General features: G+C 36.3%; 1 protein-coding gene across 1 annotated transcript in view; it reads right to left on the bottom strand.

The window, feature by feature from the left end:
* The window catches only part of LOC140146878 (uncharacterized), a 51318-nt gene extending 30021 nt beyond the window's left edge, over positions 1–21297 (bottom strand). Inside the window, exons 1-10 of the mRNA XM_072168770.1 lie at positions 21188–21297; positions 17346–17636; positions 17034–17099; positions 15694–15762; positions 14978–15052; positions 14317–14522; positions 11011–11461; positions 10499–10777; positions 8907–9128; positions 5778–8206 (exon numbers count right to left, since the gene is read on the bottom strand). Coding sequence (XP_072024871.1) covers positions 8196–8206; positions 8907–9128; positions 10499–10777; positions 11011–11461; positions 14317–14522; positions 14978–15052; positions 15694–15762; positions 17034–17099; positions 17346–17636; positions 21188–21242 — 1725 coding nt within the window. The 5' untranslated portion in view covers positions 21243–21297 and the 3' untranslated portion in view covers positions 5778–8195. The remainder of the gene's footprint in view (positions 1–5777; positions 8207–8906; positions 9129–10498; positions 10778–11010; positions 11462–14316; positions 14523–14977; positions 15053–15693; positions 15763–17033; positions 17100–17345; positions 17637–21187) is intronic.
* Positions 21298–21574: the final 277 nt, after the last annotated feature.

A 21574-nucleotide genomic window follows, 5' to 3' on the forward strand; every position in this document is an offset into this window, starting at 1 on the left:
AAATTTCACGATTCACTCCTTTCTTCTGTGAACAGTTTCCATCCAGTCTGTGAGAGGAACCAGTGTATGCAATTATCAGTCCTTAGAATAGGGTAGTCTGTTTCGAGACTATCCTATATGAACTATCTGGCTTGGGAACAAAAGTAAAGATGGCAAATATTTCTGATGTAGATGTGCTTCACTGTCCATCTCATACAGCATATTTGTTGAGTATACCATTTGGGCATAACTGTCTGCTTTTACATTTACCAGGAGAGTTGAGAATATAATCAACTTCTCACAATTTTGACTCCCCTCATATGTGATGCGATCGAGCAAAATCAGTCGGAACTCGGAAATATTGATTTTGAGATATAGCCAAACAAAGGAACTACTTCCTTTTGATTCCTATTGTTTTGGAAAGTCTTTAATCGTTCATAGCTTTGGAACTGGTTGTTCAATTTCAATGGGGTTTTCTGCAAAATCCAGCATGAAAAATGTTTTTTACTATCCTATTTAACTTCAGAAACTCAAAATTTGATATTTTCGAGTTCCCACTGATTTTGCTTGATCGCATCACATATAGACCTAGCTTTCATATGGACCAAATTACCTAGCTTGTAAAAGCAAAATGTTAATGTGTTCATACCTGTAATAACTGATATTGTCAACAAGTCATTAAGTACTAGTACCTTTTCTGACCCATTTAAACATGCAATTATTTCACCCATAATTAAGAAAGGGTCTCTCAAAGCTGATGAATTAAAGAACTATAGACCTGAACATCCCATATACCTCGAAGGTTGTTGAAAAATGTGTCATTAATAACATCGACAGGCACATTTAAAAGAATGGCCTTGGTGAGGTTTTACAGTCGACCTATACCAATTCACAGTACGGAAACAGCTTTGTACAAAGTGAAAGATATAATCATGAAATGTATGTGTCAACATCAGGACGTTTTTCTGGTTCTACTGGATCTCAGCAATGCCTTAGATACGGTTAACCATAAAGTGTTGCTTAAGAGACTGGCTGATGAAATTGGGGTTCGAGGTAGGGTATTAAGATGGGTCCAGTCGTATTTGTCCTGTAGAACAACTCGGTGTGTATAAATGATGTGCTATCTGACCCTCATGACATTGAGTTTGGTTTACCTCAGGGGTCCATTGTTCACAATTTATACTCTTCCTATAGTATTGTAAAACAGTTAGGCATACAACTTTATGTTGGCTTTAACCCAAAAGATCATGTTTCCACATCTTCTTCGCTTCATCGGCTCTCTGCATGCATCAAATCCACAAAGAACTGGGTTAATAACAACATACTCAAGCTAAACGATGACAAGACAAGTAGTTTATGGTTATAACATCACTACACCTAAAACATCACATATCTCCTATTTCTTGCTTGTCGAGGACGTTACAAATAGTGATAGTGTTCGTAATCTTGGTGTCATCTTTGACTCACAAATGTCCATGTCTTCACATGTAAAATCTCTCTGCACCAACTTAAACTTCCAACTTCGCAATATTTTGCCTATACATAGGTTTCTAGACTATGATACCTGCCACCTCGTCAAACGTGCCATTGTTCTCTCCAGACTGGATTATTGTAATGGACTCCTTCTTGGATCAACCAAAACAGACATCCAGAAATTACAGAGAATCCAAAACTGGACCACGAAAGTTATTTGCCAAGCGTTGAAACAAGATCATGCCACGCCGTATTTACATCAACTGCATTGGCTACCCGTTGAGGATAGAATTACCTTCAAGATCTTGGTGATAGTGCTCAAGTGCTAGTGTTCAAATGAGATGACACCGGATTACTTATCGCATTGTCTTTCTCTTCACATTCTAAGCCGTCAAGGTCTCCGTTCAGAAGCAGACACAACTCGCCTCTCTGAGCATAACTCAACAACGACATTAATATCTTTTGAAAAAAGGACATTCTCTAGCTCCTTGCATCTGGAACAGTCTACCTGTCATCATCAGAGAGTCTGCCACATTACCTGCTTTTTAGAAATCATTGAAAACATATTTTATAATTTTGCATAAAGAATCTGACTGAAACGGAACTAAACGACTGGAAAAAATCTTGAATCACAGGGAAGACTTGCGGACCTCGGGAAAGGAGATTACGCATGTTAGACGGAGAATTTAAGTGTCTATCTAATTAAGTTTATCAGCAAAGCTAGACTCTAAATTGTTGAATCAAATGCATTGCTCCATTTTATGTTTCCTCAGGTTAGCAAGTCGTACCCTCTTTGCAGAAATCCATATGATACAATTTTACATGTTGCAAACGGCTGCATGCAATTTCGTTACAATTACATTTCAAGACACAACCGGATCATCAATATCTTTGAAAAGGTAATTAAAAAATACAACGGGTGTGATATCTACCGTAAAAAGCTCATCTCGGGTGCCCTAATCACGAATGACGATGATGGAATTGAATTCGCAAACATCTTTCAGGACATTCAAGCAAGAAAACAGACTTATTTCTCATGAAGTGTTTCATCTTTCCAGTAACTTGTCCTTTCGTTGCTTTCATTGAGGAAAATTACAACACAAAGTTCCAAAAATTATACTCCCCTTTGTAGCTTCTTCATATTGTGCGGATTTGATTGCAAAATCCTTGTCTTCGTGATTCGGTCACTCGGTCATGTACATCCCCGTTTTCGAAGTGGGTTAAAGAAACTTGGCTTTCCCAAACGTGTCGCCAAAGCGGTTTCCAAGTATGCCTCTGTCAGTTCCATGATTAGAACCAACATCATTTGGAGACTGCGAAACAGGCTCACCAAAGTCAATTATCTCTTCCTGTTCATTATCACGTTGTTTGCAATTTATTCATGTAATGATTTATAATGCCGCTTTGGTGACTCAAATGTATTTGTTCATTATTGAATAAAAAAATCGTATATGTATGTATGTGCCCTGTAATTGGAAAAAGTACTAGAACTCAATAGTTCTCATTCCCCTATTCGAACACTCTTTCGCTGGTATTTTTGTAACACCATTGTTTCATTTTGGTCTGACCCTGTTTGCAAGTTTCTTTACCGATATCAGTTACCATACTGCAGTTACTGTCCGTTTTCCTATACACAATACACAGTGCTCTTTCCCATTGACGCGTGACCTCTACAAATAGCCTACGTTAAAAGTATGGGGATATGCCTAGTTAACGTCGCTGTGTGAAAAATAACCGGCAAATATTAAAAGTACTCTTCTAAAGTTCTAGAAAATATAGTATTGTAACATGTCCTAAATTTTTAGCTAATTTAGATGTTTGGAAATATGCGTACTTTGGTGTTTTAGTTAATGTTATAGGTAATAGTACATTGCCTAGTTAACGTCGCTGTGTGAAAAATAACCGGCCAATATTAAAAGTACTCTTCTAAAATTCTAGAAAATATAGTTTTGTAACATGTCCTAAATTTTTAGCTAATTTAGATGTTTGGAAATATGCGTACTTTGGTGTTTTAGGAAGGATATGTAAACGACAGATAGCACCAAAAAATATGAAGAAATTATTTCCAAACCGTGTTAAGTCTGCAAACTACCATGTTTCTCATTTTCAAGAACGCTGGTTAACAATAAGCACGCATTGTCTCATTTCGTAAACAAAGACCACACAGAATTGTTCTCTATAGCGCTCGCTTTATAATCGTTCACCCAACTGAAAGTATAATCCCAGATCATTGCTCCACTGTACGTGTAATGCAGAAACATATGTTGTGTGTATTTAACCAGAGAAGATATGATTTAATCAGTTGAGCTGTTTTCAATTAGTGTTATCTTGGTTTAATAGCTTTTAATGGGGTTTAAGTCCTGCAAAGGTCGAGTTGAATTCTACTGTAGATATGACTGCATCATGTTCTGTTAAATGACTATATTGACACCCTCTGTTGGTCAACGTTACATTAAGGTTACGCATCGCTTTCTAATGTAGTCCATTAATAGAGAGGACCGGGTAGATAGCATTCTAATCCACCTGAGCGTGGATTGTACCCCTAAAGCACTCAAGGGTCCTTTCTGTTTATTAACCGGAAAATTGAGCCAATCAGAGGAGTCGTTGCTTCTGCTCGATTGCAGATTGTTATTTGCGATGAACGGAACGACAGAAACCGACTGTGAAGGAGACTAGGGGAAAAGCAGGCGTTTGGAAGGGGACAAGGGTCTGGACTAGGATGCGCTTTGGGTTACAGGGGTGCTGATTGAGAGTTATGGCACGGGGATCATCAAACTAGCACCAAGACCTTGTTCCCTACTTCATCAACTATCTTCAGTAGACCGCACTACTTCATCAGCTATCTTTAGATAAAAGAGCATTTTACTTCATCAGTTAGCTTTAGATGAACACACTAGTGCTCTGTTATTAGCACCAAAAACCTTGTACACTACTTCAACAGCTATCTTCAACTGATAGTACACTATTTCATCAGCTATCTTCGGATGAACACATTGCTTCCTCAGCTCTCTTCAGCTGAGCACAATACTTCATCAGCTTTCTTCAGCTGAGCACACTACTTCATCCGCTTTTTCAACTGAATATACTACTTTATCAGTTATCTTCAGCTGATAACGATAAAAACACACTACTTCAGCTATCTATATCTTCAGCTGATCAGCAAACTACTTCTGTAGTTTAACATGTTGAATGCTGTTGTCATATAAAATACGTAAAGCTTGAAATACGCACATGTATTTTCATTTATTCATTCTATCTTTATTGCGGTAAGCTTTTCCAATACATGTAATAAGTACTGAAGCAGTGGCGTGCCTGGACTTTTTATCACACATTGTGTTCATTCGCGCGAAGCTCGCAAAAATTGGCATTTTTACAATGTTTTTTTGATAAAATCAAGATGGCCCCGAATGTGTGAGTCTCTCATCCCCTTCCCCTTGTTAGGCACACCACTGATCCAAGAGGTCCAGATCAACAATATAAATCTATAATCTGACAAAATCAAAAATGCAAAGAATACAATAATACAAAATAAGGATGTGAAAATAGTACTTACATGCCAACGAAATAACCAATATAAATGTAATTTACATAGCAAAGAACAAGAGCATTTACCCAATTTCAAATGTCAACAAAACAACAGGACAAAGTAGTCAAGAATATGTACATAAAGTTTAATATCAGAAAAAAATTATTGCACTATTGAGGTCTTTGAGGAAAAATGTTTATTCGAAAAGTAAAATTCTTAAAATAATGGACGGCTTTTCCTCCTAGCTACACACACTTTAAGTAAATATCATTAAATTTATAAAGTTTACTTCGAGGACTTTTAAATATGACCAATGTCAATTTTTAATATTTTGCCATAAAATTTGTATTATATCGCGAATTTCAACAAATTTAAAATGATTTGATATCAGAAGGACATTCCTCGTATTTAGAATGCAATTTGGTGTGTCTGATGTGCTCTCTGGCCTCACAAAAAATACAATGGTGGGTGACCGACACCTTATAGATTTTATAGACAATATGAAAATTCACCATTAGTATTTCAATTAAATATATACACATTTCACAAGTAATAAAACAGTTAAAGATTTAAAACACATTAATATTGATATATGAGAAATGTCGGCAATATTTCAATTATGAATACATTTTGAAAAAAAAAATTATTGATTTAACCTTTGGCCAAATACAAGCTTAAAGCCATGTTTGCAATGTTTTATTTCAGTGTATGAAAAGAGTTTTTGCCACTTATTACAACAATATTACACACTTAAAATTTCAATTTTCAGTATTATTGCACGGGGTTTACGTGCACATACCTATGCACGATCCTAGGATTGATTGCAGATATCAGAACACCCCTGCCCAATTTGGTGCCTATTTTTGCAAGGACTACAACTACTGCACTGGAAATTTTATTTCAACACAGACAACAGTTGTTGAGTTACAGTCAAAAATGAGGGAAACCCAATATTTGATCAATAAATCAATAACTACTTGCCTTGAGTTGCTGAATTTTCAGTGCATTAGTTGTAGTCCTTGCCCCTATAATATACATATCTTACTTGTCACCAATGCGCTATAATTTGTGAGAAAAATGCAAAAATAGGCACCAAATTGGCCAGGGTGTAGTACCCCCTTGACGTGCACATGGATGATTCTTTCTGTACACGGGACCAATGGCTTTACTATTTTGTTATCAGACATTTACATGTCTGTTAAAAATGAATCCTTTGTTCATACATACTCGCTATATAACAGCATTCGTGATTGGTCGATAGGCGGGCATAAACAACGTTTATGCCCGGCGTTCCGGTCATAAACAAGCCGCGCGAGAACTGATGGACGCTCGCGAGTATAGGATATTACGCGTCTATGTTCGCGAGCTATTTACGCAAAGCGCGAGTGATGTACGCGATGTTCCCGCGCGTCCAAGCACGATGGGCTGAGCAAGTGAACGTTTTCTTACAGTTAGCGATGGAGAAACTGTTAAAAAATGATAAGGAACTGGTAGTTTTTAGTTTAAAATGATAGTATTTTTAGTTTTGGAGGAAAATAACAGCAAGCAGAATGTTGCGTATGTATGAACGGGGTTCATTCATATATTTTCATGACTAAACGTTGTTTATGCCCTCGGGCTAAAGCCCTCGGGCATAAACAATCGTTTAGTCATGAAAATATATAAATGAACCCCTAATTCATACATACTCATGATATAACGACGTTTCTGATTGGATTTGCGCCCTTTTTTGCTGGTTATAAATACCGTTTATGACCAGTATGAAGGTCATAAACAAGCTGCGTCACGCAGCGTTGGAACCCAATTAACGCGATCTACAATTTGCTAGTGTTGCGTACACGCGCATGTCACCGCGCCCATCACACGCGGAGCGCAAGAGATGAACACGTTGACTCCCGGCCGTTGACCTCACGAGCTGCTTCCTGCAAAGGCTCTGCAAGTAGGCCTACTCATTTTCTCCCAATTTTTGAAGGAAACGGTATGAAAATGTTATTTAAACTTGCATACCTTATTATTTTCATTTGTTTTGGATTGCTAACAATGTTCAGAATGTTGGGTATATATGAACGGGGTTCATTCATAGGATTTCGGGCATGATCGTTGATTTATGCCCTCAATCCTATGAATGAACCCCTAATTGACATCGCATAGTGGCAGCCTGGATCTCATCATTTTATCATATCAATGATTCCTTACTAGCTTATAATTCCTTGCATCAATTGGTCTCATTGTTTTAAATTAATAGCTAAATAAGGAATCAAATTATGTAACCAAACTAAATTGACAGTTATGTTATCCTCTATCTTTGAATCGATTTGTTTACTCGACAACTGACTCCTGAAAATATGAAGGGTGGGTTGCAGAGTAAATAGTAAATAACAATAGTTGCGGCATAACTTTAAGAATTTACTCGTAGGAACTTAATTGCGCAGATGGAAGTCACAAAATCTCCAGCTACTCGCCAAATTACTAAACTAAATTTCAGTATCTTACTCGGGAGTTACGCTGATTGTGTGCACTTAGCGGTCAGTACAGTAATAATCCAGGTAAATCTAGCAATTTGTTTTTCTGAACTTGAAACTTACTAAACCGGATTATTGTTTTCACTACACTGAATGACTACGAGGTCCTCATAACATCATACTAAAAGACCTTACATGGACAGGAAGGTTCAAGTGGGAAATTTTATACATTGTTTTGTATTTATCTTTAAAAGAAACGACGACAAGTACATGAACGTAAAAATTTTCAGAAAAGGAAATGATGCAAGGATATCATACAAAAAGGACTGAAGGTTTCTAACAAAATTAGCAGTGCGGCTAAATTGATATTCCATGACAATCTTTGTTCGTTCACCATTACAAGCTACCTTAAATTTCTAAATAGATGAAATTGCTTATTTATGTCCCCGGGTTTCCTCCGTAAAACCCCAAAATTTCGAAATTTTTAACTTTTTGCAGAACTTCGGCAAATCAAAATTTGTTGATTTGCCCCCCCCTCCACTAGTTATAGACGCAAAACTAGTTACTACTTACTTTATAATATTTTCATACCTTAAAATAATTGAAATTAAGCCTCTTTCTACTACATGGATTTCTAAGGACCAAGTGAAATATTCTTTTGCCTGGACTATACGTTAGGGTATAAAAAATAATGTACTTTTTGCTGGATCGAAGTCCTCTATGCGGCAGTGTCATTTAATTCGGGGTCTGAACAATCAGTCGGAACCTGTTGAAATAAGTAAAACGACGACTGAATAATGCAAAATATAGCAATATTTTCTACAAAAGGGATAACAATTTGGTTTATTATATAGAGAAAGAAAGGAAAATAAAATAAAAATTATAAGGGTAAAGACAGAGAAATTTTGCACGAATGGATGGTCTTTTATGTATTTGTAACTGCATATGGATTGTCTTTATTATCAAAGACAATGTTTTAATATCATACTGATCTAAACTTAGCTGCAAATTATTGCACTGTTATCAATATTTTAATAACAAATTCTGGACAACTCCTTGGTGAACTATCACGGAACCGGCCTCTTCACAGAACCTTGTAACAAAGCCACTAAGCCAAAACTGTTACTCAAATATTTCAAAAACCTGAAACTGTCGGGACTATAAAGTTGGCATGACAGTGACGACATGTGTAATAATATATATCCGTATATGTCATACAATCCACTGGTTAGTCCTTCCAATGATAACATTCTTTCGTTTTCCTCTACATTTTTGTAATATCGTACTGCTCTACGATTTCTGACCACATTATTAGCATTATTATAAATGATTTAAACACAGAAATTGCTAAAAACCCACGGGGATGGTTACCCTTGTGAACCTGGGCAACTAGCAGAACTGGCCACTTTAAAGCAACTTGTAACAAAGCCAGTGAACCCAAAATATAACTGAAATATTTCACAAACCTTGAATAAAAGATATCCGTACTTCATACATTTCCCCACTGGTTACTCCTTCCAACGATGTCATTCTTTCATCTGCCTGTGCATATATGACATTCCAAGTATCAGTTCCTAACAATCTATATTCAATATGAAATCCATTTACTGGAAACTCTTTTGACCAGATCCAACGCACTACAGGTGTTTCGAGTGCTTGTAGCCATCCTTCATATATAACATTTGAGACTGAGTAAGAAATAAATAAAATATCAGCTGCGAGATTTGGACACAGCAGCCATTGTAACCTTACATAGTGATTCAGGCAGTAATCCCAAAATTATTGCTGATCTAAATTCTTGTTGCACATCAGTTGCATTGTCGAAGGAAGCGGGACAGGGCGGTAGTTGTAAGGGGAACCTTTCTAAATTGCCCCCTCCCAACACAAGCTCCAAGTACAAGAATGCAATATCCGGGAATGCACCAAATTCTCATACTAGTAACCAGTAGAAACTGATCAATTGTGTCGGGAAGTAACCAGTGTTAACTGGACCAATATACATGTATATATTGCATACACTGTTGTGTACTCTCTTAACTTGACTGATTGTTAGACTATTAAATCGAAAAGATTGGTTTTTTCAATCTGTTGCTGATTGTAATTATGGACAAATCCTTCTCGACTTCATGCTGAATATTCAGTCAAAGGATTTGAATATGCAATATCTTTAATCTAAAAGAGTGGTTCTCAATCTTATAGCGATTGTAATTGAGAAACAAATCTTTCAGTCGAAATGATTGATCTTTATTGTTTTTCAATCTTTTGCTGATTGCAATTAGGGACAAATCCTTTCCAATTAAATAAAAGATTGAACATTTCAGTTTCAGTTTGAATCTCATTCCAACCATATGCAACGTTTGCCTTTTAGAGTAACCCTATCAGTCTAAGGAAAGAGTTCAATTGGCATTTTGGATTGACGTCAAAAGATTGAAATATTTCAATCGATTAATTAAAGAGAATACTGATGAGTCGGCATTTTATGATTACAACATACAAAAATTTAAATATTATATGTCGTTTAATATTTACCCCGTAAATTCCCTCATTCGTATAACCATTTATCGCTATTGAAAACCATAGTAACCTTGATGGGATGCCTTTGTAGCCGGAAAGTGCTGGCAAACACATGTGACCACCCTGGTGAACATGGATACCCAGAAAACACCCAACGTTTTGGTCATTATTCGCAAAAGGTTAGAAAAGGTTACATTAAAGGTTTACATTTCGGATTATATAAAGGGTGTAAAACGTTTTCATAACTTTTCACATTGTTTAAAAACTTACTGCAAAATATTATAACATAAAGATATTGAAGTGTTGACGAAATATTTTGCAAAAACTGTTTGCCAAAAAATCTATTACGATAACATTTTGACAACATTTCAAAAATGTTGTTGTAGTGCGTTTTTATGCCCTTTTCCAAAACCAAAACCCAGAATATAACCGTATTAAGCTTTTTAAAACGTTTTGTGTTTCTGGGTAATTAACCTGGGCAGCTCCATAGAAACTTTTAACATCGCCATTGAGCCAAAACTATAACTCAAAATATTTCACAAACCTGTCGTGGTAGGAGCATCAGTAGTTGGCATGCCAGTTGGTGGGATGACAGTAGAGACATTGTGCCTGGTAGATATCTGGACCTCGTACTTTGAATTCGGTGTTAGATCTTTCAACGTTGCCGTTGTTTCATCTGCCTCGGCATATGTGTCATTCCATATATCAGTTTCATGCAATTTATATTCAATGTGAAAGCCATCTGCCGGTATATTACGAGGCCAAACTACTTGAAGCTCCTTATGGTATACTTCTAACCATGCTTCATATATAATAGTTGGATCTGAGAAGGAAATAAAAGAGCAATAAAATGTCACCTCGAGATTTGAACACAGCCACCACTCTAACTTTCATTTCATGTCCTAGGCATTTATTACCTAATTTATTACTTTAGGTAATAATTATAAATCATAATTCAAAGTTTTCTCAAGGTTAGATTAAAAACAAAAACGGCAACAGGCAAATAAACAAAATGTAATAATAAAATACAATAAACATGTAAAGATATGCAATTACTATTTTTTTCTTCTGTTGTTGATTCAGCAGGACTGACAGGAATGGTAGATTCAGGCTTTGTTATCTCTTCTTCTGTTGTTGATTCAGCAAGACCGAGAGGAGTGGTAGATTCAAGTTGTGTTACTTCTTCTCCTGTAGTTGATTCAGCAGGACTAACATTAGTGGTAGATTCAGGCTGTGTTACCTCTTCTCCTGTAGTTGATTCAGCAGGACTAAAATTAGTGGTAGATTGAGGCTGTGTTACCTCTTCTCCTGTAGTTGATTCAGCAGGACTAACATTAGTGGTAGATTCAGGCTGTGTTACCTCTTCTCCTGTAGTTGATTCAGCAGGAATGTCAGGAGTGGTAGATTCAGGCTGTGTTACCTCTTCTCCTGTAGTTGATTCAGCAGGAATGTCAGGAGTGGTAGATTCGTGCTGGTTGAGGAGTACAATTACAGGGGTGTGTAGAAACTGCAATCACAACACATAAAGAATTATGAGAACAGTGGCAGAATAACAATGTGGTTATAAGTCATAACTTACCATGCATATCTCAAGCCATATTCAGTATTATGATCAGTGGATCGTTATTCACAAAATCAAAATCAAACAGATGTTTAAATTACAACGATCAAGTTTTGAAACAAACACTTTATTCAACGGACCCGCAAGATCGACCTGAGCATGCATTTGACATCTTATTCACTTGCACTGAAATGTTTGCGAGCTGGGACTGCCAGGTAAACTTTTAAAGGAGTTTGCATGTGAGTTTAGTACCCCCGTTGCTGACATACTTAATGCATCCTTTGCTGAGAGTTATGTTCCCCAAATATGGAAGGATGCCACTATTGTACCTATTCCTAAAGAAATGCCAGCAACAAGTGCTTAGCTCAGGCTTATCTCCCCAACTGCTCTTCTGGCTAAGGTCAGTGAAAGTTTTGTATCCAGATGGATAGTTGAGGATATTTCCAGCTCAATTGATCGTAATCAGTATGGGAGTATTAAAGGATCCTCAACTACTCACTGTATGATAGAACTTCTCGATGTGCTCTACAAGGGTACTGATAAAGCTAACACAGTCGGTACGTTGGTGGTGACGGACTTCTCCAAGGCTTTCGACTGCGCCGACCACACCCTGGCCATACAAAAGCTGTATAACCTTGGTGTTAGAAGTGAGCTCATCCCATGGATTGCCAATTTCCTCACATCCCGGCGTCATAGAGTGCAATATCAATCTGCACTATCTGAGTGGGAGACTCTTTCATGTGGCGTGCCACAAGGCACCTTACTGGGTCCCATTATTTTTATTGCTCTTATCAATGATGCTGCTGAAAATGCCAAAGCTTGCAGCTTCAAGTATGTCGACGACCTGAGCCTTGCGGAAGTCCGTCCTGCCAACCAGCCTTCTCAGATAGATTTGGATGTCCAGAACCTGGATGATTGGGCCAACATGAACCACCTGAAGCTTAATCCCTTCAAATGTAAGGTTATGCAAATCTGCTTCAAAAGGCAGCCGCCCAACCCACCTGATCTTGTTATTGCTGGAAAAAAGCTTGAGTTTACATGCTGAGCAGACTGAAGCGTTTTGGAGTACCCGTGGAGGACCTTGTTTCTGTATACGTAGGATATGTCCGTCCCACTGTTGTGTATGCTTCGCCTGTATGGCACGGCAGTATCACCATCCAGCAAACTCAACGGATTGAAAGAATCCAAAAAAGGGCCTGCCGCATCATTCTTGGTTCAACATATACCTCGTACACAGATGCATTGTCCCTCACGGGTCTCCAATCGCTTGAAGAAAGGCGTCATCACCTTTGCTGTCAATTTGCAAAGAATTGTACCACCTCTGAGAAATATACTCACCTGTTCCTTTTCAACAAGAGTTCCCATGGTATGTGTCTTAGAAGATCCAGCACTTACCATGTCCCAAGGTACAGGACCAATAGATATGCTAACAGTCCCATTCCTTGCCTCACAAGGCTTCTTAACCATCAGTGATCAGTGTTTAAAATTTGTCTTGATGATCTGATCTTATCTTGTTTTTCTGATGTGTGTTGACTAAGTTGCTTTACTGTGTCCAATCTATGTGCAATATCTTGTTTTTCATTGAATTGAATGTAACTTCATTGAATGAAGTTCTTAATGCCTGTGTTTATTTGTGTGTGAGGGCTGATAATCTGGATGTGAGAGTATATGTGACCGTCCACGGCGAATGAGCCGTAAATTCCTCCCCCGGTCAATTTTGTTTTATTTCGTGTTTAAACAATAAACATCATAAACTTAAAAATGGTATATCATTTGACTTCAAACGATATCCAGAAGCGGGGTTATGGTTTGTTAAACTTTGCTCCTTCAACAAAATTATAGCTTTTTAAGTTTTTACATGTGTCTCTTTTTCCACATTGTTGGCAATAAATATCAAACAGTCATAATTGGCGGTCATTTCAAATCATCCCCAAGTCAACGAGGTTTAAGAAAGTTCTCTCATTGTTAATTGTTGGTTATGCATACCTGTACAAAATACAATGCCTGGTAACCCACCACTTGAACAGGATTTAGCAATATAAGCAAACAAAGACCAGAGCTATTAAAAGTTCTATAGCCATCTAAGATAGAAGCTTATTATCCACTTCAACAATAGGATTATTGATTAGTTTTGACTATCGAAATGAGACGGATGTCGGGCCAGCTTAAGTTACCGATGAATATGACCTTCGTACACATTTTACACCTTAACTCAGAACACAATTTAGGGAATTTACGGCTCATTTGTGCTGCCGGGTCACATATGAGCGTTGTGTGTAGAAATACGATGGGTTGTGCGGAAATGTGAGAGGTGTGTGGGGTGAGTCTATGTATGCACATGAGAGAGTTTATATTTGGAGTGTTTGCAGGGCTGTGTGGATATAATTGAGTTTTGTGAATTTTGATTTATAATTCAATGTAAATTTAATATGTGTTTGATGTATTCAAGTGATTCAGTAAGTGCAATTAATTTCTTTTAATAATCTTTAGTGTGTTTTTTGTAATGTAATGTAATTTTGTATGTTTTTATGTCATTATAATTGTAATATTTCATGTAATTTGGCCTCCGGGCCACGAATTGAAATAAATTTAATCTGAATCTGAATCTGAATCTGAATCTCTAGTTCGGACTGGGTTACTTTTTGTCCTGTAGTTGATTCAACAAGACTGACAGGAGTAGGAGATTCAGGATATGTTACCCTTTCCGGACTGACAGGAGTGGTAGATTTAAGCTGTGTTACCTCTCTTCTTGTAGTTAATTTAGTAGAACTGACAGGAGTGGTAGATTTAAGCTGTGTTACCTCTCTTCTTGTAGTTGACTCAGCAGGACTGACAGGATTGGTAGATTTAGGCCGTGTTAACTCTTCTCCTGTAGTTGATTTAGCTGAACTGACAGGAGTGGCAGATTCAGGCCGTATTACCTCTTCTCCTGTAGTTGATTCATCAGGACTGATAGGAGTGGTGATTTGTGGCAGAGTGGTCAGTGTCTTTGTGATAGACCCAATGGCTGTCGCGAAACACAAATGTAGGTACGTTTTTGAAAGTTGATCATTACGCAAGAATTTGAATATTTACATATGAATATTTAATATTTACATATGACATGGATTTGAATCTCTTGAAAGAACATACAAGTCTCAGCAAACAAAAAACGTTTTCGCCATCATTCGCAGAAGGTTAGAAAACGTTGCCAGGAAACGTTAATGTCGGGTTATGTAAACGAAGAGCTTATATAAAGGGTATATAACATTCCAACATAATGTTATTAAATTGTTGACAAAATATTTGCCGAATTATGTTTACAAAAACATTTTACAATAACATTTTGACAACATTTAAAAAATGTTGTTGTAGTGTGTTTTCATATTAAACGTTTTAAAACGTTTTTATATATAACCCAACATTTAATGTTATTAAAACTTTTTTACCAAAAACAAAACCTTATATAATTTTGTTACGTACAGGGCGATTCAGCAGGAGTGGTAAGAGTTGTTAGTTGTGTCATAGTTGTCAGAATTTCTGTTGTTGATCCATTTCCTGTCAATAAAAACAAATACAAGGTAGATTATTGATTTGGATAATAACCTAGAAGAAATGCAAATCCATGAAGTAGGTTCTGAATGTTCTTGGTTTTTGAACATTCAGAACTTATTATAGGCCTATAGATTTTGATTTCTTCTAGGTTTTTGAAAGAACTTAAAAAGTCCCACCATCCAAGTTTACTGATACACGTTATCTAGTTTAACATCAAGATTTATATTGAGTCTTGTTCTTTAAAAAAATGTATATTGCGGTAACAGGGTGATTGGTGTGTAAAAGTGTCACATTGTCAATCAATTGAAACAATAGAGACATATCAGATACAATAAAAGCATAAGAGCTAAAAAGAACAGAAAACTTATAAAAAAAACATTCAAAACCCAGACAATAATTGATTTGAAATGACTGGAGATGCAAAACAGTATTTTCGGATACCAGATGATCACATTATAGTGACACTTTTGGAAAAAGCTTCCAATATATAGTACTAACCTTTATCTTCAAACTCCCCCCCCCCCCATTTCCTGAAATTCTGAAAAGTGACGTGAACTGAGATATTTGGGTTGACAAATGTATTTTTAACATGTTTTTTTTATCAATATGTACCCAAAACGTCAATATTAAAGTAGCTTACTTACTTTCAGATAATTCTTTGATGTTAAATTTAGGTGGAGGGTATGTACAATTGCAGGGGCGTGTAGAAGCAGCTGCAATTATAACACATAAGAAATTATTTTTTTAAATATTTTTTAGTATAACAAAAGCGGCCAGTTCAGTTGAATTCCATACACACCACATGGAAGACATGACTTTAATCTCCCACACAGGGAGTATAGATTTCAAATGGGTCACCCATTGTGGTAAACCCCCAAGTAAAACTCACACAATCTGTGTGGGAGATTAATGATATTTTGTTTTTATACATAATACCTCCTGCAGAATGTGGAATAATAATTGTTATTATCAATGTTTTATTAAGGGCTGGGGTATGAACGTTTGGACAGTATTTATTTTGGGACATTAGAGCACATCAGACATATCGAATTGCATTGTGAATACGAAGAATGTCATTCTGATATCAAATAATTTTGATTTTTGAAATTCGCAATTTGATACACATTTTATGGCAAATCATTAAAATTGATATTTTTGATATTTAACAGTACTTGAAGTAAACTTTATAAATCTGATGATTTATACTTAAAGTGTATGTAGGTGGGATGAAAAGCCGACGATCAATTGAAAATTTTGACCTTTCGTATTGAAGATATAGATTTTTTTCCCAAAAAACCAAAAAAAATTAGGTCTTTTTGGGGAAAAATCCATATCTTCAATATGAAAGGTCAAAATTTTCAATTGACCGTCGGCTTTTCCTCCCTGCTACATACACTTTAAGAATATATCATTAGATTTATATAATTTACTTTCGAGGACTGTTATATATCAAAAATTTGAAAAATATCAAATTTTTATAATTTGTCATAAAATTTGAATTATATTGTGATTAAAAAGAAAGAAAATTATTTGATATCAGAAAGACATGCTTCGTATTCAGAATGCAATTCGATAGGTCTGAGGTGCTCTCATGTCCCACAAAAAATACTGTCGAAACGCAATAAACGCTCAATTTGGATCCCTTAATATATTCAAAATGTTTTGTCAATGTTTTTTAAAAATATTTTTAAACTTAATTTTGTAGTTCAGCCTCAGGTCTGTAATGTGATGAAATTAATTAATAAATAGGATAAAGTTACGATGCCATTTTATAGAATCATACTTTTGCTATAACAGAAACAGGTCTGGATCTCGTCTTCTAAGTTATTATATTGAAAGAACATAAAAGTTGCCTGGTAACAAAAACCATGAAATATGAAAATACAATTCTCTTTAGGTATTATACTTGAAATTTTTTTACCTCGTGAATATTTCTGAAAGAAACTGATTGAAGAAATAGAACAGCATGAATTATGCTACATACCAGGGTCTATGTACATACATGGTGATTCAGTTAGAGTGGTCATTGTTTCTGTTGGCGATTCATTGTCTGTCGATAAAAACAAACAAAAGGTAGATTATTTCCCCTGCTCAGGCAGGTTGTTTGCTTGATAATATCATTATTCATTAAAATGACGTGTCGTGCAATTTTCATAAACACGTAACTTTTGTGGAATAAGTTATTTTCAATGTTTTATTGATATAATTCAAAAGGCTTTAGATGTTTACCCGTGTCAGTCTCAATTAAATAAAACAGTACCGTTACAGTTCCGGTCAAACAAAATTACTTTCTTACATGTTGTAGTTGTGTATAGACCAGTTGAAAACATACTTGTCACTTCCAAGGTTGTAATTTCAGCAGGACTGATAGGACTGATAGGAGTGGTAGATTCATGTGTTATTTCTTCATCTGATGATTCAGTAAGGCTGACAAGGGTGGTAGAGTCATCCTGTGTTACCGTGGTTCCTCCTGTGGATTTACTTTCACTGAGTGGAGTAGTATTATATGTTGGCTGGGTCCCTTCATCTTCTGTTGTTAATACGGTTTGGGTATCTGGATGAGATATAGGACTCCGCAGTGTAGCACCTGTGAAATTAAGAAAAAAATATACACATTGAGAGCAAGGGAACTCCAATAGTAAAGTGACATGCATACGCGGCTGCAATCTTCAATACGGGAGTCTTTCTGGGGCAAAATTGTCTGGGGGAATGCTAAAGAATGGAAGAGTGGGCTTCGTGGGCAGATGCTAAAGAATGAGGCCATTTGGGGATAAAAACTGATTCTTCCCGGGGCAGATGATGTACCAAGTAGAAGTTTTTAAATGTCTTGAAAGCAAAAGCAAAAATTTGCTTCTTGGGGTAAAAAGGAAAAAAATGGGCTGGGGAAGGACTTCAACATGAATGAAAAATATGGGGTCTCTGGAGGCAAATGGTGAAACAGCAGTCTTTGGGATATCATATAATGCATATCTTAGTCCCCCCCGGGTGGTTGGTGAAATCCAGTGATATATATGTAGCCAAACCGGTTCGATGTTAAAAATCGCATGTTTATACAAGGGAGAGGGGAATCTTTACCTGGGGAAGTATAGCCGTGTCATACATTTTGATGTCAACAGTCAAAGTGATGTCATAATAGAGAACAGTACAGGGCGCTATGGGTTTGGGATTTTATTTTCCTACATTAGTGGAACCAATGTTTTTTTTGGCATCCTTAAATCTGAAATAATAAGGATTTGATTGGTTTAATTTTTTCTATGCTCCCTGTAGTTTCCACGACCACAATAAGTCAAAGGTCATATTGGAGCCAAAACTTCAAAATAGTCCTGTCATTTGTAATGTATATATCTCAAATTGTTCCTCTCATCACAGGGAATAAAAAAAAGGTCGATTGTCATATTTTTCGAATGTGCTTAGTTTAGGAGTTAAGGTCGAATAGGTCAAATGTCAATAATTTCATACATAGGTCAAAATTTAAAAATGGTCCGATTTCACCGAAACTGGTCTCCCCTTAAAGCCATATTGTATCTATAAAAATAGATTAGTATTCTTTTTCATAAAATGTCAGATATTTTCCCTTTTAAATTTGGGCCGAACAAGTGAGGTAAAGCAAAGAAAATTAGAATTTACTACCAGCGCCAATGCGTGTTACTCCTGTGGTCGTAATACGGTACGATCCTTTGATGTGTGTGTGTACGTACTGTATTATGAACATCGCATACGTGTTCGACTAATATTTCCATCGTAAACATAAACCATCTTATTAAGACGATTTATTCAAAATCTCCGATTTAGACAAAACTACGGCACCTGATTTTTGCAGCGTATCTTTATTTAAGTACATTACACTCGACATTACAATCATGTAAAAACCAGAATATAAAACAATAACGAGGGCCTCCTCCTCAGCAAATGTTACGATATGCCTTTAACATACGATATCGCAAACATAATTCTTTAATACTTAATACTGAACTTGAACTTGAACTTAATTCACAATTTTAATGCATTTTTGTATTGTCATGTCACCCTTCAGAGTTCATGTAGCCAAAGTTCAATAAAACAAAGTACAAGCATAACATTTCGACCCATGATTTCATCCGATTCTGTGTTTATACGTTTTTCAAATAAATTATTGTCCTATTTGGTTTGCTCAGAGGAGTAATCTAAAGGAAATTTCGATTGAATCATTGCATTTTGAAAATTTGGCTTCTGTACTTGAGATATTTCACATCATTTGCTTATTTACTCTTAGCCTTGTTCAAGGCCTTCTAAGATTTCCTCCCTGCTTGAACTATTTTCGGGCTCGCGAAGTCAGTGAGCAGGTGAGGGCCACAGATTACGGCTATTAATGACCGTGCGTATGCTGAAAATCTACGACTAAGCTCAAGTTCGTAATCTGTGGCCTCACCTGCTCACTGACTTCATGAGCCCGAAAATAGTTCAAGCAGGAGTAAATCTTAGAAGGCCTTGAACAATACTCTATATGGCCTAACAAATCCCTACCTACCTACCCTAATATATTTTTTTATGTTACGCCAATCAAACAATTTTCCCTTTGGGCCTAACTCCTGAACTAAGCCCCATAGTGCAATGTGACAATTGACTTTTTTTTTTAATTCCAAGCAATGAGATGAACAATTTGATGTATATTACACATGATAGAACAATTAATATTTAATTTTGGCTCTATTTTGACCTTCTTCCACTCGTGGGGATATATAGGGACAACGACAAAAATGGAACCTAGTTTTTTTTCCTTTGAGGGGTAAGGATGCCAAAAAAACACTTAATGTAGGAAAGCTAGATGCTAGCTCAAAAAATCACCACATAGTGCTATGCACTAGAATGTTGGAAATTACTTTAGTATTATATTACTGTACAGGGAAGATCCGATCTGAAGTTAGTCATTGGTATCAAAAAGAACAGTGTAACGGGATTGGTATTGACATTGGTATGATATCATAGTGGTGTTATATGCAGGATTTTGCGGCTGGTATTTTATTACTGAATAGAGAAAAACCGACAGACACGTGCGTAGTTAGTCATCAGGTCATTGGTACCAAAACTAATGGTGTACGTGTAAAGTGGTTGACAAAGCGTTTAAAGCGAACAAAAGAAACGTAAAGCGGAAGCGTGTAGCCTAATATTAAACCAAAAATACTTCATTGTTGTGTAATGATTACTAACATTCCTCAAAACCACAATATGAGGCCAGTACTTCTACTTCCTTCATATTTGGATTGCTCAGGGGGTTGCACCCCCAATGCCAATCCGAATAAAATGGTCTGCTGTAACTTTGAAGTTAGACCTTTTTTGTAGGAAAATTCACAAAAGGTCCACTTGAAATTGAAAAGGTCCATCTTTGAACCTACACCTCCCAATTCTGGAAGGAAGTCTGTCTATAATATACTATTGCAGTATTGCTATAAATCAGATGGTCACGATACGAGCAGAGCAGGCACATTGTCAGATATTAGGGAAAATATACATTGAGTGTGGATGAAGTCGCCTCTATTTATTGTGTCAGTACTAAAAACTAAAAAAGTATCATTAATAATATTTCAAAACACGTCACGCCAATTCTGAACAAAGTTGGGACAGTTCGTCCTACTTGCAGTCCTGTACAGTTCTTACTATAGTCCTTTTCAGTTTCGAGATTGTTCTTTACATTGAAATAATCACACACACATGTGTTAAATCACGTACCAGCCAAATCATAACAAACAGAAGTGTACTGCCTTCTATGGTGCAAACAATCTCTTTAATAACACAATATTTGCCGAATTAATGTAATGTATGATGTCAGTATACGAATCCCCGCATGTCATCTAAATGTTCGAATTTCAATCCGAATGTCCGAATGTTAATCTCAGCTAATCTCTAGGATCTACAATCAAGAATCACCGAACTATTTTAGCATGTTCCAAGTTAATATTTAAATTAATTCAAGTGATAGGAATACTTGTAAAGCAGTTTTTAACGATTCGATATTTCGATAATCTCTAGGATCTACAATCAAATCAAGGATCACCGAATTATTTCAGCCTATCATATTTCAAGTTAATATGTAAATGAATTCAAATGACAGAAATACTTGTAAAGTAGTTTTCTACGAGTTGATATTTATTTTAATCTCACCTGATATTCCAACAATGCAAATAAATAAAACACACAGAAGGCTGAAATACTTCATTGTACAAGTAGATGTTATTCTTTACATTGGCTAAGCGTAAACACGGTGTATGCGGTAAAGCCGATTGCACTATGTAACAAATTCGACCTCAGCATATACTCACCTGACCTGTTATTTTTGTGCAATGAACTGATTAGACCCTGTTAGGCTCATTCGTTTTATTTACACACTGCAAAGTGTTGAGTAAAAAGTGATCAGAGCCGCAAAATGAGTGAATAGAACTTAATGTTGATTAAATTGTACTCAACATTTGATCAATTGACTCATTTTTGTTGCTCATCGTGTTACGATGTTACGAGACAGCTGGTCTATCAGCTGGTCTATCCTTTGTG

This window comes from Amphiura filiformis, chromosome 1 (assembly GCF_039555335.1).
Source record: "Amphiura filiformis chromosome 1, Afil_fr2py, whole genome shotgun sequence".
Classification (NCBI taxonomy): Eukaryota; Metazoa; Echinodermata; class Ophiuroidea; order Amphilepidida; family Amphiuridae; genus Amphiura; species Amphiura filiformis.